This window comes from Podarcis liolepis (assembly GCF_965112155.1).
Source record: "Podarcis liolepis genome assembly, chromosome: 6".
Classification (NCBI taxonomy): Eukaryota; Metazoa; Chordata; class Lepidosauria; order Squamata; family Lacertidae; genus Podarcis; species Podarcis liolepis.
The window spans coordinates 5,868,769-5,884,570 of NC_139559.1; the positions used below are offsets into that span (position 1 = coordinate 5,868,769).

Genomic DNA, 15,802 nt, shown 5'->3' on the forward strand with positions numbered 1-15,802 from the left:
TGTAGTACCTAGATTCTGAACCAAACATTGATATCTATTTTTTTATATAGGAAGGATGTGGGTGGGGAGAATTCTGGGATTCATCTCCACAGAAGCATTCCCAACCAGAGTGGACATTGGGCTCTCAAATTTAAAAGGTGCCCTGTGCAATGCTAAAATTCAGCACTCTTTCCTCCTGCTCTTCAGCACTGTTTTGGCACCCTCTGCAGTGCGATGCCCAGTGTAAGCACACCAGTCGTGCCATCCTAAAACTGCCCAGGCCCAACCTTGGGATGTGGTGTTGGCATGAGAGAGGTCCTTGTCCTGCCCAGGTGGACCACAGATAAACACTTCCCATAAAACTATAGGAATATCGAAATCAGGCCTCCTCCAGCTGGCAAGATGACCGAGAAACACTTCCCCTGCCACAGAAGGTCACAGAATATCTGCAAATTCTGGGTTTTCCCATGGCACCACTGGGCTGCTGCTGCTGCTGCTTGGCCTTTCCCAAACCATGGCCCTGTGAAGAAAGAAGGACATTGTATTGTCTTGGCATAGGCATCAGCTCTAGGGGACAGGGGTCCCGTGGGCCCTTCCCAGTGCTTTTCTTCTGGGGTACAGCCCCCTCAATATCATCTCTCCCCCCCTCCCCATCTGCCTTCCCAGCTTCCTCCCTTCCTTAGTCTGCTGCCTCCCCCCAGCCACATCCCTCCTTCTCATGTGTGGGACAGAGCAGCTCAGCAGCAGCACAGCGGACTCAGGGAAGGAGGGAGGCAGAACAAGCAGCCCTGCCATGCTGCCCATGCCCACGTCACCACTGGCTGCCAATGCTCACTGCTCCTGCCTGGGCACACGACGGCCCAACCCCTTGCTTGGAAGGAGTGGGGCAAGGGGTTGGGGCGAAACGGGCCTACTCCCCACCCCAGCCCCGTTTTGCTCAGGTTGGCGCCACAACCTCCTGGCACATATGGGGAATGGATTCCCCATGGAATTAACATACCACGACTTCCAAGTTGCAGTTTTTATACATGGCAGCTTCCTCTTCTTTCATTTGCTCATGAAGCCACAATAGCTTCTGAGGCCTTTTCTCGCAAGTATCTCACCATCATCTGACAGGCATCCCTCTTGCAGGGCATTATAAGGCTTGCTTGTAAAGCAGCACTTTGTGACATCAGCTGGCAAACAGGGGCCAGGCTGCTGGGTTGCCAGGCAGCTGAATTCGTAGGAAAAAGGGGCGGGGGGGCAAAGTGGGATGAGGCCACCGTGGGTCAGGCCAGAGTGTGTTGTTGGGGTGTGGTTGTGCCTCCCCTTGTTCTCCATCTTGCTCCCCCGCCCGTTCCTTTAGCTGCTCGATAGAATTATAGCATGGTAGAGTTGGAAGTGATCCCAAGGGTCATCTAGTCCAACCCCCAACAATGCCAGGATCCTGCCCACAGCCAGCCCTGGCTGGGCTCCAAACTCCGACCAACTTCTTACCAGCCAGATGCACTGACCCCTTGCAATTCTGCATGGGATGGAGAAAGGGGAGAAAGAAACGTTTTGTGCTCTGTCTCAGGACACTGATATGAGCATGCCTTTGGGGGGTAAAGCCAAACAGTTGGAGAGTGAGTCCCTATTGAAATTCATGTTGTTACAGGTCTCCAGGCTGTTATGGTTAGGTTAGGAAAGGCCTCATCCTGAAACCTTAGGGGAACGCCTGTCAGCTGATTAAGACCAAAGCTTGGCAGAAGGCAGTCCACTGGTGCCTATCTAACGCCCCCTGGTTGCTGGAGTTTTAACAACGAGCACAGGACTGGGCGGACTTTGAATGTGGGAGGCAGCAGTGCTTCTGAATACCAGTTGCTGGAAACTGCCTAAGTGCTCCTCTGCTCAAATCCTGCTTGCAAGTTCCCTGCAGGCATCTGGTCGGCCACGGTGAGAACAGGATGCTGGACTAGATTGAGCCGTTGCTCTTCTTATGTTCTTAACAAAGCACGTTCATTGTGTGGAAGCAAACTGAGTGACTCGGGTGCCAAATTCAGCCGTCAGACTAGCCTCCCTCGTGGGGCTGTTGTGCAAGGATGGAAGGGAGGAGCCTTCTGGGGAGGGAGGCCTAAGCTCCGTGGCATGTTGTTGTGGTTATCCGTCTGCCTGGGGAGACAATGGAAGAGGGTGCCTAATTCAAGGCAAACGTTACTGTTCTTGTTCCTCTGAAACGTGAGCGTGAATAATCCGTTGGGAAAACGCTATCCTGCCTTGCGGGGCTGCTGTAAGGATAACGGAGAAGCGCTTTAAGCCCCCCTCAAAGTGCTATAATAGAAGAGGGCAATGCTTTTCTTGGTTGGTTTCCCCAGTAGTGATGTATGGAAGTGAGAGCTGGACCATAAAGAAGGTTGATTGCCAAAGAATGGATGCTTTTGAATTCTGGTGCTGGAGGAGACTCTTGAGAGTCGCCTGGACTGCAAGAAGATCAAACCTCTCCATTCTTAAGGATATTCAGCCCTGAGTGCTCACTGGAAGGACAGATCCTGAAGCTGAGACTCCAATACTTTGGCCACCTCAGGAGAAGAGAAGACTCCCTGGAAAAGACCCTGATGTTGGGAAAGATGGAGGGCACAAGGAGAAGGGGACGACAGAGGGCGAGATGGTTGGACAGTGTTCTCGAAGCTACAAACATGAGCCTGACCAAACTGCAGGAGGCAGTGGAAGACAGGAGGGCCTGGCGTGCTCTGGTCCAGGGGGTCACGAAGAGTCGGACACGACTAAATGACTAAACAACAATAATGCTTTTCTTTGGGGTGGGGGGCGCTGAGAGGGGGTCGAGTCCCCCCCTCCTCCTCCCCATTTCTGACTGGGGCGACTGAGGGGGTAAAAGCAGACCGCCGACCGCGGAAACTCAGAAGCCCCTTCGACTTCCATGGCAACGACGCCAGGCCGCTTCGCCTCCCCTCAAGCCGAGAAAAGAGGCAGAGAGAGAAATAAAAAAAAACGGCTGAGGGGAGAAGCAGCCGCAGCCAGGCCTTCCTCCTGCCGTTGCCGCGGCAACGCCTCGGGGAAGCCTCGCGAGATCTTGGGAAGCCGGCATCTCCCTCTCTCTCGTGAGCGGGAACAGGAGGAGAGCCGCTTGGCGAATGGGGTTGCGGAGGAGGCGTCACGTGGCGCGGCGCGCGCGCGGGCTCCCGGGAAAAGGGGAGGGGCTGACTCGGAGGTGCGTGAGGGGATTTTGTTACCGGCGGGTGGCGGGAGGCTTTTGAGGCCTAGTCGGGTCCGCCTCACCTCAGCGGGCCGCCTTCCCCGTACCCTCCGGTCCTTTGCCTGAGGAGCGGCGGAAGGAGCCCGGAGGCTGAGGAAAATAGCCCCGTCCCTAGATAATTGGGATGGATGGATGGAGGAGTCGGCTGCGGTGGCGGCGGCTGTGTTGTAGGCCCAGGCGTGGCCCCCTCAGGATGTGAAATCCAGCCAGCGCGCCCCATTGCGGCTTTGTAAGTCGTAGCCCAGCGGCGTGTGAAGGGCCGCGAGTTTTCGCATTGTAGGGGGTTGGACTAGATGGCCCTTGGGGGTCCCGACCAGCTCCATGGTTCTGAGATTCCTCCTGCCGGCTGGGCTTTGCCATGCCTGCCCGGAGGCGGCGATGCTTCTGAATATTAAGTAATAGATTTTAAATGCCGCCCTTCCAGGTCCGCAGGGCTGTTTTCAGGACACCAGGAAGGGGAGCTTGCTGCCCCGAGAGTCAAACTCGGGCGCAGACTCTTCCGTTCTGAGCCCAAATACCGTGTATCCATCTAGCCCAGCGTTTCTCAAACTGTGGGTCCCCCGATGTTGTTGGACTACAACTCCCATCATCCCTGACCACTGATTATGCTGGCTAGGAATGATGGGAGTTGTAGTCCAACAACATCTGGGGATCCACAGGTTGAGAATTATGGCCTACTCTGAACTCAGTAGATGCCTTTCCCAGCCTTACTAAGTGAGATGCCAAGGAAGGACACAGGAACCCCCTATGTGATGAGCGTGTGTTCTACCACTGAGCTGTGCTTCCTGTTTAAATGTAAGCTCATGAAGCTTCCCCATATCTCATCAAACCCATCAGTTCATCTCTAGTACAATTGCTCTGGCTGTGAGTTCCTTTCCAAGGTCTTGCCGATTAAAATCCTGTTATCTGGAAATGTCAGGGATTACACGTGGGTGGTGCTCTTGCCACGGCGCTGTGATCAGACTCTGCATTTATTAAACACATATAGAACAGCCTTGCCAAAGTTAAGCACAGCTTGCCTGGTACCTTCATTACAAATCTTTAGGCAACAGGCAAAAACATTCTCTTCTTGGAGGCCTTTGGCTAATTAAACAATTTATGGCAATTTAAACTTGTGGGTTTTATATTGTAAACTTCCCTGTGATCCTTGGATGAAGGGCAGCATAGGATCCAACTCCTAGGGCTTGAGGTCTCTTCAGCTGTGCCCCCCAGGCGGAGCTGAATGCTGCTGGGGGGGGCATAGAGCAGACGGGGGCGGGGCTGGCACGTGGGGGGGGGCAGGGCGCCTAGCGCGGGGGTGGGGGCAGCCGCAATGGCACCCTGCTCGGATCGCACTGCCGGGGGCGGGATGCTCCCCTCCGCACTCCTCTTCCTCCGCCAGTGCCCCCCCCCTTAAAACATTTGAGGAGGCCGGGCATAGCCATACAAATGAAGTGTGTGTGCTGTGTCTTGTGATTGTTAATGTGAGGCGGGGCTTAACTGCCCCCTTCCCATATTTTATTCAAGTTGGCATCCCTGAAGGGCTGTATAGAAATATAATAAATGATAATAATGTCTGGGCAACTGCATTTCTTAAGTTCCATGGAGGAAAGATGAAATATAAATAAAATAAAATTGACCAGATTTACACACCTTCAGGCAATACTGTAGCATTAAGGGGGCCCAGACCATTCATTTGGCATAGTGATATATTTTGAACATTAAAAAGTCACAGTTTTTCAAAGTTAAATCTTGCCAGTTGTTGTTTCTGGAATGCTCAAAATAACCAGCTGCTCTGCATAAAGAGATAATCTGCTTTAAAGGTGACGTGACAGGCTGCAATTCAAACCTCTTCTGCACTGGGTGGATTGGGCAATGAAGAACTCATCATTCTGCTCACCAAACATGTGGATCAATAGAAGTATTGCCAGTGGAATCCTCACAGCAGCCTGTGGAAAGCCTCAGAATCGGCAGTTCTGGGGAACTGGGAGGGGCTGGTCTGGGATCCACTGGATCCTGAGCCAGCCCATTGGCAACATGTCCAATGCAGGACTTTCTGCCCTGGTTGGTGTGAGTGGCAGGGGCAAAGATGGCAGTGGCGTGATTGGGATTGCAGTGATACACCACAATTCTATATTCTCTATTTAAAAGTGTCTCAACTGAGTTCTCTGGAGCTTTTTCCCAGGGAAACGTCCAGAAGGTTGCAGACTTTGGGCCATAATCCTATGCATGCTTATTTGGGAGTATATCCCCTTGAATTCAGTGGTACCTCTGAATGATTGTGCATAGAATTGAACTATGCCAAGTCTAAATTGCACCTAGTCAGTTGACAACATTATTTGACCGTTGTCAAATACAGTCGTACCTTGGTTTTCGAACAGCTTAGTTCACAAACAACTTGGAACTCAAACGCCGCAAACCCGGAAGTAGGTGTTCCGGTTTGCGAACTTTGCCTTGGAACCTGAACGTCCAGTGGCGTGGCTTCTGCAGCTTCCAGTTGGCTGCAGGATGCTCCTGCAGCCAATCAGAAGCCACACCTTGGTTTCCAAATGTTTCTGAAGTCGAATGGACTTCCGGAATGCATTCTATTCAAAAGCCAAGATACTACTGTACTGCCAAGTGCTCCAGAAACTATACTTTGTAAATGGCAGGTGATCTTTTTGTTTTATGATTTTGTTGTTTGTTAGCAAGTCTAGCTTGTGTTATTCCAGACTAAATGGGTAGACTGCAAAGCTAAGTGTATGGTCTTTTATCATTTGGAGAAGGGAGGTTCTAAAGTAAGCCTAAGAAACTAATCTTATCCCATTATGCTGCTGACTGGCTGGGGTTAGGATTGTGAAGGTGTCCCAGTGCAAAGACCATCACTAGACCTGCAGAGAGCTTGGTGGACAAAAAGCTGCTGCCGCCACCAATATTCTCACAATTAATAGCAAGCAAATGGTCACAAAATGGACTGTTGCAGAGGCAGAAGCAACTGTGGGTTTGCCGGATCCAAACTGGTTCTGTTCCTCGAGGGGCTTAGATTTACATGATTGCTCTGCCCGCCTCCAATATAGGAATTGGGAGGGGGAGTTTGAAACACTGTCCTTGTTAATACTGTATTTTAGCAAAATGACACCTTATACTTAAGGAAGTGTGCTGTTGATTTCAGACTCTGAGATCCTGACATGTCTGATGAAATATGCCCCAAATAAAATTAAATGGCATCACTGTGGACTTCCCATTTCAACCCTACAAATGTCAGGAAGAGTACATGTCTAAAGTGCTGGAATGCCTTCAAAAGGTAAGTAATCTGAGAAATCACAGCCAGAGACCTCTGGAGGGCACTTCTTAAACAATGTTTAATAATGTGTGTCAAGAGTAGGAAATTTAGAGATTAGTCATGCTGACATCTCTGAAATAACGTAAGGTCCAGCATTTGGGATGTTTTGTTGGGAAAGGATAGATTACTCCTGGTTACCATTAGTTTGCTCTCAGACATAGTTGCAGTATTACACAATACATAATATATACAGGGGGGAAATGTGCATATATTATGCATAACACCATGAGATTGCTGACCAAGCCATTGTTTTATAAGTTTTGAATGTTTCAAATAGATGCAAAAGTACACTGGTTCAAAATGTCTTCTTGAAGTAAGTTTTATTCTATATATGTGTTCAGTTTTGACTCCCATCGAATGAAATGCAGACTTGGCATGGTGAATGACACAGTTGTTTGTTTTATAAGTATCTTTGGGAGAATTCAAAGACAGCAGAGCATATATACTTGTGGCCTGCTTGGCTGTGAATATCATGGACAAAATTATTATTTTTAATTGGATAAGCTATTTTGGGATTTACATGTTATATTGCATTTTTGAACTAAATTTGTTCATTCTACAAAAGTATCTGCCTAATATTCACAGTTGTAAGTGGTAGTAGAATCATAGAATCATAGAGTTGGAATAGACCACAAGGGCCATCAAGTCCAACCCCCTGCCAAGCAGGAAACACCATCAGAGCACTCCTGACATATGGTTGTCAAGCCTCTGCTTAAAGACCTCCAAAGTAGGAGACTCCACCACACTCCTTGGCAGCAAATTCCACTGTCAAACAGCTCTTACTGTCAGGAAGTTCTTCCTAATGTTTAGGTGGAATCTTCTTTCTTGTAGTTTGGATCCATTGCTCCGTGTCCGCTTCTCTGGAGCAGCAGAAAACAACCTTTCTCCCTCCTCTATATGACATCCTTTTATATATTTGAACATGGCTATCATATCACCCCTTAACCTCCTCTTCTCCAGGGTAAACATGCCCAGCTCCCTTAGCCGTTCCTCATAAGGCATCGTTTCCAGACCTTTGACCATTTTGGTTGCCCTCCTCTGGACACGTTCCAGTTTGTCAGTGTCCTTCTTGAACTGTGGTGCCCAGAGCTGGACACAGTACTCCAGGTGAGGTCTGACCAGAGCAGAATACAGTGGCACTATTACTTCCCTTGATCTAGATGCTATACTCCTATTGATGCAGCCCAGAATTGCATTGGCTTTTTTAGTTGCCGCGTCACACTGTTGGCTCATGTCAGGTTTGTGGTCAATGTTCTGATTAAGTAAATGAAGTATAATGAGCTTGGAAGTAACTGGGTCATTTCTTAACTCACCCATGAAAATGGACAATGTAGTATAATGCTAAAAAAACCCCCATGTTGTAAAGATTACTGTTGTTATAGAATATAAAGTGCTGAAAGCATTCAGGAGAAATGCTATTTAAATAATAAGAGTGCAATAATTTAGACTTCAAATAATTTAGACTGCAATCCTTTGCGTGCTTACTCCAGTGTAAACTGCTGAACCTAGTAGTACACTGGTGCCCCGCAAGACGAATGCCTCGTAAGACAAAAAACTCGCTAGACGAAAGGTTTTTCCGTTCGCGATTTGCCTCGCAAGACGAATTTCCCCTATGGGCTTGCTTCGCAAGACGAAAACGTCTCGTGACTTTTTTTCTTTGACTAAAAACAAAGACATGTTTTGTTTATAAAGTTAATTTATTTTCCCTTAAATTTTCGAACTGCTCTTTACAGTATGTGTGACTTTAAAGAGCAGTTAATAAACTGTTGTTGTACCAAATTTGGCTTTGTTTGGACTTTTTTTGACCATAGGAACGCATTAATTGATTTTCAATGCATTCCTATGGGATTTCGTGCTTCGCAAGACGAAAAATTCGCTAGACGACAAAAATTGCGGAACGAATTAATTTCGTCTTGCGGGGCACCACTGTACCTACTTTCAAGTAAATTTGCATGAAACTGTTGATTTAGTTGATTTATTTAATTTTCATAAATCTGCAAGGGATAGAAACCAATAATTCCGAAAGAAAAAAATCATATTCTTGATTTTAGATGCACACATGTCACAGTAAGCATCTTAGAGGATGCTTCCATCTGCAATTATAAAATTTCAGATTGGTGTCACTCACCATGCTGCTATTAATAATCTAGAAACTGCAATGCTTGTTATTTAGAAGTAAGTCCTAAGGCAGCAAATCATATACTCATATACTGTTGTCAGTTTCCTGGGAGTAAGTGCCATGGAACTCTGTGGAGCTGAATTTAGGATTAGGATTGTGTTTAGGATTCTATCTAAAGCTATGTTCGGCGTGCAAGTGGAATGAAGTCTGCTTGTGCCACAGGGTCTTGCCTTCCCCCCACCCCCTTACATGCTGTCAAAATAATTTTCTGACGGGTAGGTGAACCCTCTGGAGCACCTTTTAGGGAAATGTGAAAGTTTGTAGTGGGGAGGATAGGAAAGTGAAGTGACAGTGCACAAGGAGAAATGTACTTGTGTAATGTTCAGTTTCACTCCCAAATAAGTATTCTTTGTAACTTAAAATCTTGCATAAATTCCCGTTAGTTGAAATTGGCTAAATTCAAGACATTGACTTCCATTTCTTGTTTTTGAGATATATTTTTATACTGTTCAGAACAGATGCATTTTGAACATATGAAACCTGCTTAACACTTCCTGAAAAGAGGCTATTTTGCAAACCCTTCTCTTGTTAGTGCCAGACGTATCGCATTAGATCTGTTTGTAGAGAAGTGGGTAGGTGGGATTTCTCTTACACTTGCAGATGAGGGGAAAGAAGCAAATAAGTAGACCTTATGTTCATACAATCTGTTCTTAAGGCTTGAGAACTGAGACCATGCATTCCATTATCTCTTTTGCACGTCTGCAAGAAAATCTCTTAAGGAACCATTGTGCTCAGAGGCCATTTTGTAAATCTTTATTATTATCACTGACCTACACAAGTGCCCTAACATCTGTTGTAGAAGCAAGGGGCTCTGTTTACAAAGTGACAAGCAGGCCTTGCCATTGCTGTAATGCTGTACATGGGTTTCAGGGACACTTCTCTGTAAAATGTGTGCATAATTTCAAATGCAGTTTATCAACAGAGGGTTTTTTCTCTCCAAGAGTTCCAAATCACAGAGTTCCTGTTGTCAGACTTGGAACAATTGTTTAACTCTGCCTCAACACCAGTTTGAACTGCCAACTAATTTAAACAGATCAAGTAAAACCTGTAATCATAATATTAGTGCGTAAGAACTTTGGCATGGTTGCCCTAAAACAGTCTGTCAACGACCTTCTCACTGTCACCAACAATGCCTGTTCCTTTCTTAAGTATTTCAGTCAGAGATGGCTCTAGATTAGAATAACCTTTGGAGCTCTATCTGTCTTGCTACATTTTCCTTTTCCAGTCTGGTAAAACAAGAAGCCAGAAAGAGAGCTTTGGTTGAAGTTTCTAACGTCATAGAATCAGAGTTGGAAGATACTTCTAGAACAGGCTGCTCACAGCAGGGTATTAAATTACTGTGGACATATAAATTCTCCAGTAAATGCTGAGTCAAATGATTTATGCAGATTAAGCTATACAGTGACAGCTAGAGAGAGCATTGTTCTTGGTCAATTTAACTAAAACATACAGCCCAGATGATATGTGTGCATCATCCTGTTTAGAGTGGTAACTTTTAGAGAAGACCAGGTGGCCAGCTGCGATCCTCATTACTAGTTTGGTTCTCTCCTTAAGAGTTAGGTTCTAACTGAGCAGCTAGAGGAAGCTGCCCTAGCTCACTCTGTTATAGCTCACCCTGCCTAATTTGCTACCTAGTCCTTCCTAGCAACCTGTCTTCCATCCAGGCTGCCAGCATTTGTCAGCCACTTATTTGTTTCTGTACAGACTCATGGGGAAAACGCTTGGCAGTTAGCGGGCAGTTAAAGTGAATGTCCAGTTTTCTAATTATTTCTTTTCTCTACTTGTTACCATTATTCAAGCAAGTGAATGGGATTTTAGAGAGTCCCACAGGCACGGGGAAGACACTATGCCTCCTTTGTGCATCTCTGGCTTGGCGGGACCACTTCAAAGATGCCATCTCTGCACAGAAGATAGCCCAGCGACTGAATGGAGCAGAACTCTTCACTGACCGGCCAATGTCATCTTGGGGCAGCGCTACCACAGGTGCTGATACCCCAGGTAAGTCCTGGGTCTTGTGGTTCTGTAAGTAATGTCATGTTCATTTGGGAGCCACAAGGTGGAAATACCAGGGTTCTTAGACTGGACTGTTTGACCTTATAGAAGAAGTAGAAAATGAGATGTGACAAGCTGGCAAACATTGCAGTTGCCCAGCCTCAATAGAGTCCCACAGTGTAGTTGCGGAAATTCAGGTGCATGGAAGGTGGGGAACATGTGAACCTATGCAAACATTGCTGAGTGTTATGGTTAGTTTCTTTTCTTTATCAGAAGCTAGAGAAAAACTTGGGGACTCTGTTAATTTGATTATTTCATCAGTGTTGGAATTTGCTCATTAGCAACCCAGTGGGACAAAGAATAAAGCATAATCAGTGATGTCAGGGGTTTAGGAGCAGAGGCACGGGCAAGGGAGGAAACAGAGAGCGAAGGGGAGGAGGCAGAAGAAAAGATGAGTGATGACGACGACCCGAGATCTCCTAGTCTTTCCAGTGAATCAGAGGATTCACAGAAAGGAGCACCAGTGGCCAGGGCAAGGGGGGAGTCTAGGGGGGCACCCCAGGAAGATAGAGCCAGAGGGGACTCAGGGGGGAGCAGCTGGAAATCGGGACCAGCGTCACCGCCAGGAAGCAGGGAAGAGGAAAGGAGCCAGGGGGGAAGCGCTGGCAGCTCACCACAGGAGGGAGGGCATGAGTCAGGAGTGGCCACACCTCCATCGGGGAGCGAAGAAACGGTTAAGAGGAAAGTGGAAGGTTGGGCGCGCACGCCAAGTTCAAATGCAGAGGAAGGCGGCGCAGTAAGCAGCCCCGAAAGGGAACCAGGTCCTAAAGCCCGGCGCAAGGAGGCAGGAGGGTCCGGGTCAGCGTCAGAAGAATCCCGGAAGGAAGAAGCCCCGGGGGGTAGAGGGACCCAGAGGAGGACAGTCAGGCGGAAAAGGTGGAGCAAGGCTAGGATATTAAGTTGGTGCACACGGGGCGGAGACTCAGACGGAGCTTCGCCGATCTAGCTACTAGACGTAGAGTTGCGCGCAGCAGCGTGAGAATGGAAACTGTAATTCAATAAAGACTTTTACTTAATGATCGCTGGCTAGCGTGATCCTCTGTGAGCTAGGATCTTCAAGCAGCTCTGACAAGTGATAAAAGACCACAGACTCAAGATCGTCTTTGAAACAAATCAGTTTATTGATGTACAGCGCTTCATTCAAAGCGTATTATCTTCATATGGAAGTTAATGATATTCTAAACTTTGAATTATAACATAAAAATAAAGTAATGTAAGAGAGCAAGTTAACACTTAGAAAATAATATAGAGTAAGAATAGACTAAGATTATCATTGTAATTACATTGATAAAGGAGCTAATCAGAGTTTGTTTTTTCCCATTCTAACTGAAATTTTGGCCTTCTAACATCCTCCAACTCATGTAGTTGCTAAAGTTTCATAGCATATCTGTATTTCTAGGTTTTCTACCACACTTAACATTTTGGAATAAAAGTCCTAGTTACTCAACCAGTGCAGGGAGGGAACATATAAAAAAGAGTGGGAAAGGCGGCGGCAGGAAGGAAAGAAAGAAGGAAGAGAGTGAGAATCAATTCTCTGAACACTTTTTATAGGGATTAGAAACTGGGCCACGAAGATTAGACTTCCCATCTTTTGTGTCAATTTGATTACTTGCGTAGGTGATCCCACATAAGATGTAGACCAGGGGTTGTCAATGTGGTCCCTGCCGCCCACTAGTGGGCGTTTCAGGATTCTAGGTGGGTGGGAGGGGGTTCTACGGCATAAGCTGAATCCTCCTTCCATTGATGGTAAGGAAATTTTACCATCAAGAAAGATGCATTAGTGGGCGGTAGGTATAAAAAGGTTGACTACCCCGATGTAGACTCTGGATATCCATAATCTATGAGTGAACATTTTTTCACCAAGGTCAGGTGCACCCTGACACATTCCAGCAATTCCTTTGAAACATTCTAGCAGTATCTATAATTCCACATCAGGAGCAATCCCATTCCTCCTCTCTTTCGGATCTTATTATACTGGTGGTGTAATGTTGTGTTTAACATTATCATTAGGTTTTCGTCACCCAAGATGCCATGGTCTCACATGACTGTCTCTGAAATTTAGTAAAAAAATTTCAAGGAGCCTTCACAAAGTGGCACAGTGTTGAAATCCATTTCATCCATGCTGATCCATCATGGTTGCTCTGCTGTAGTTGTTCACTCTTCAGGTCTGGCAGGGCCCAGATTTGCACTCTTCCTTACATTCTGATATTTTGGGGGCCTCTTTTCCTTACTAACTTCAGTATGTATAAATCAGGGCATTAGTTTTCACTGTCATGTGCAGATGCTTATCCTACAGGTGCTTCATAGAACGACTCTTAGCTAAAGTGATTAAAAATATGCACTCTTGTTCCTTATAGGTGAGTGGTTGAGTTGCAAAATCCGCCACTGCCTCCGCAGGCTGAGTTGTTACCATAGCACCAGAAGGGGAAAAGCAGACTGATGATATATTTAGCACTAAACAAGAACTAATTTTTTCCCTTTCTGCTTCCTCCCCCCAATCCCCTTCTCGCCTTCCCCACTTGACAGCTTATTACACTGACGTTCCTAAAATAATTTATGCCTCCAGAACTCATTCTCAGCTTACTCAGGCCATCAATGAATTAAAGAACACAGTTTACAGGTAAAGAAACTTAAGATGTTGATGCTCGCTCCAGGTGTGAAATAACTTGGGATGTATGTGTCTGGCAATTTTTGTTTTAGCTGTATTATTGTTGATAGAAATGTTTTTGAAAACACTAGTTATATAAGCTGTCACTGAGACATTTTGCAGCCATAGTAAAGGAGCTCTCCCTCAACACAGAGGGAGCTTTTGCATATAGCTTTTGCAAAATATACTGCCCGTTAATGCTGAAAAGCTTATGCATTATGCCCTGCTTCATTTCCATGTTTGAAATAACTTGCCGCAACCCAACCATGTATATCTTCAGTGTCTTGTTTTGATTAAAATGTCAGTGCTTGTGTCATCCCCCCTATTTAATAGGCCAAAGGTATGTGTATTGGGTTCCAGAGAGCAGCTCTGCATCCACCCTGAAGTTAAAAGACAGGAAAATAACCATACACAGGTAAGAGCATAAAAGTAAAACCACACTGACTCTTGTTCATCCAGTGAAAGCTGTGGGCAGTGGGAATTTAAATCCAGGTCTCCCTCACTAATACTTTACCTACTTCATCCAGCCCATTTCTGGGCCCATTCCAAAGTTCTGGTCGGCTTTTCAAGCCCTCCACTGCTTAGGTAGATGGCCTTTCTGGGTGTCCACCTGTGGCATCTCTGTGGTGGCAGCCCAATTATTGAATGATCTCACCTGAAAGGTCTGCACGAAACAGAGGTCCTCCTGAAACCTACTTTGTCATTTTGGTGCCAGACTTTGTATGTTCTCGGGCCTTTCAGTCATAAGTTTAAATCCTGCTGATTGTTTTTGTTTTGCAACCTTTAAACTCTTTTTCTTATGGTGACTATTTGGACATTTTGGTAAAGTAAACCAAAAACCATATTTCTTTGGGGGAGGGGGCAAAAGCAGGTTGCAGTTGGAGAATCAATAATAGATATGAAATAGATCGCTATGGAGCAGTCAAGTTACATGGCTTTTGTTATATGAATTATAGCATACTCTCTGCTGCTTAGTAGGGACGGATGTTTTTCCCTGTTCATTGTCCAGCAAAGCTTTTCTGGAAATTGCCAAGTAACAGCACTTTCTACTTGAACATTGTAGGAGAGCTTGCAGAACCATTTTTCTCAAATCCAGTTATCATATGTTGCCCTCTATTGAGAGCTACTTTTTTTTTAAGCGTTTATTAATTTTCCAATAAAAACATCCAATTAACTTATCAAATCCAATCCAATAAAAAACTAAAATAAAAAAGGTCCAATTGTCTTCCAAATTGTAATAATTTTGTTTTGACTTCCCACGGTCTGAATTTCGAAGCGCATTCAACATCATAGTCCTGCCTCTCATCATCCTCAATGTTATTCATAATTCCATGTCCGATTTTTCCCTTCCACATTTTAACTCTGGTTCTACGATCCTCACTCATGTCAGAAAACCGATACTTTTTTCCCCTATGGAGTGCAGATTTGTCCGTATATTGTACACCTTGAGCTGTTTTTTCATCGCACCGCTTCATTTAATTGCATCCAATTTCAAAGTTCTGTCCAGCTCTTTGAGAGTTGTTATTTTGGCAGCTCCCAGATTGTTAATCTTTCCCGTCCAGGTGTTATCAAAGAAACAGAGAGAAATTTCCTTCTGTACCCTCCTTGTTGATTTATCTTAAACAGACTGTTTGCAATGTAGCCATATATCAGACAGTTAGCAATTGGCCTTTGGAATCTTCCCAGTCCCCCCTCCGGGCCCTAGAGGGGAGCTGCCAGATATCCATTTAGCTCTCTCTCGCTCGTAATCAAAAAAAATCTTTTTGCAAACAGTTGTATATGTAATATTGTTTCCAGTCTTTATAACCAACCATCCGTTAGCTCCTGTTTCTCTTAATCAGGGAAGTATTTCAGATATTCAATAACGACGTGGTGGGAGACGCCATTTTGTCCTTTGTCCTTTGTTTTCATCTTTAACAGACATTTCTGGTCTTAGAAGAGAAGTGGTTGCGAGTAGATCCCAATTATATATGAAAGTCCATCTGAACTCACTTTTTGAAGAGCAATTTAAGTTCTTAATGAGACTTGGCATGCATTACGGATTGTTGATGTTAAGGATAAAATAATTTTTTTTACATACCAAGCCCCTCCACATTCCAAACGTCATGATGAGGATCTCTTTGAAGTTCGATCTTTTGCACCAGAGACTGTACATACTGCAGGTTTTTACCAGCTTCTTCAATTCAGAGCGTGTCTGTTTGTTTTCCAAATCTTTATATTTTCCCAAACAGATGCGTCCGGCTATGGGGTGGCGTTGCAGGAGTGTCAGCCGTCCCTAGCTCCGTGACCCAGTGCCCCTGCCGTCTGCCAAATCGGCAATCTGGGGCAGACCGCGGGTCGTTGAGACAGTCCTCCCCTGCCCTGGGGAGGCTGCCAGGGCTAATTACCCCCATATCAGCCCTGAATTATCGG

The 15,802-nt window shown here is 45.7% G+C and overlaps 1 protein-coding gene across 9 annotated transcripts in view; it reads left to right on the plus strand.

Annotated features, from left to right (window-relative positions):
* The first annotated feature begins 3,028 nt into the window (after positions 1–3,028).
* The window catches only part of RTEL1 (regulator of telomere elongation helicase 1), a 77,364-nt gene continuing 64,590 nt past the window's right edge, over positions 3,029–15,802 (plus strand). For 4 of the 9 annotated variants that reach the window (XR_014527157.1, XM_083507342.1, XM_083507345.1 and 1 more), the window contains exons 1-5: positions 3,146–3,440; positions 6,342–6,473; positions 10,491–10,689; positions 13,270–13,363; positions 13,724–13,805. Coding sequence is in view for 6 of the 9 variants with exons in the window: in XM_083507342.1 (XP_083363468.1) it covers positions 6,372–6,473; positions 10,491–10,689; positions 13,270–13,363; positions 13,724–13,805 (477 nt within the window). In the remaining 3 variants the exon portion in view is untranslated. Of the gene's footprint in view, positions 4,007–6,341; positions 6,474–10,490; positions 10,690–13,269; positions 13,364–13,723; positions 13,806–15,802 lie in introns of all 9 variants that reach the window. The other 5 variants (XR_014527156.1, XM_083507346.1, XM_083507343.1 and 2 more) reach the window with 4 other exon arrangements.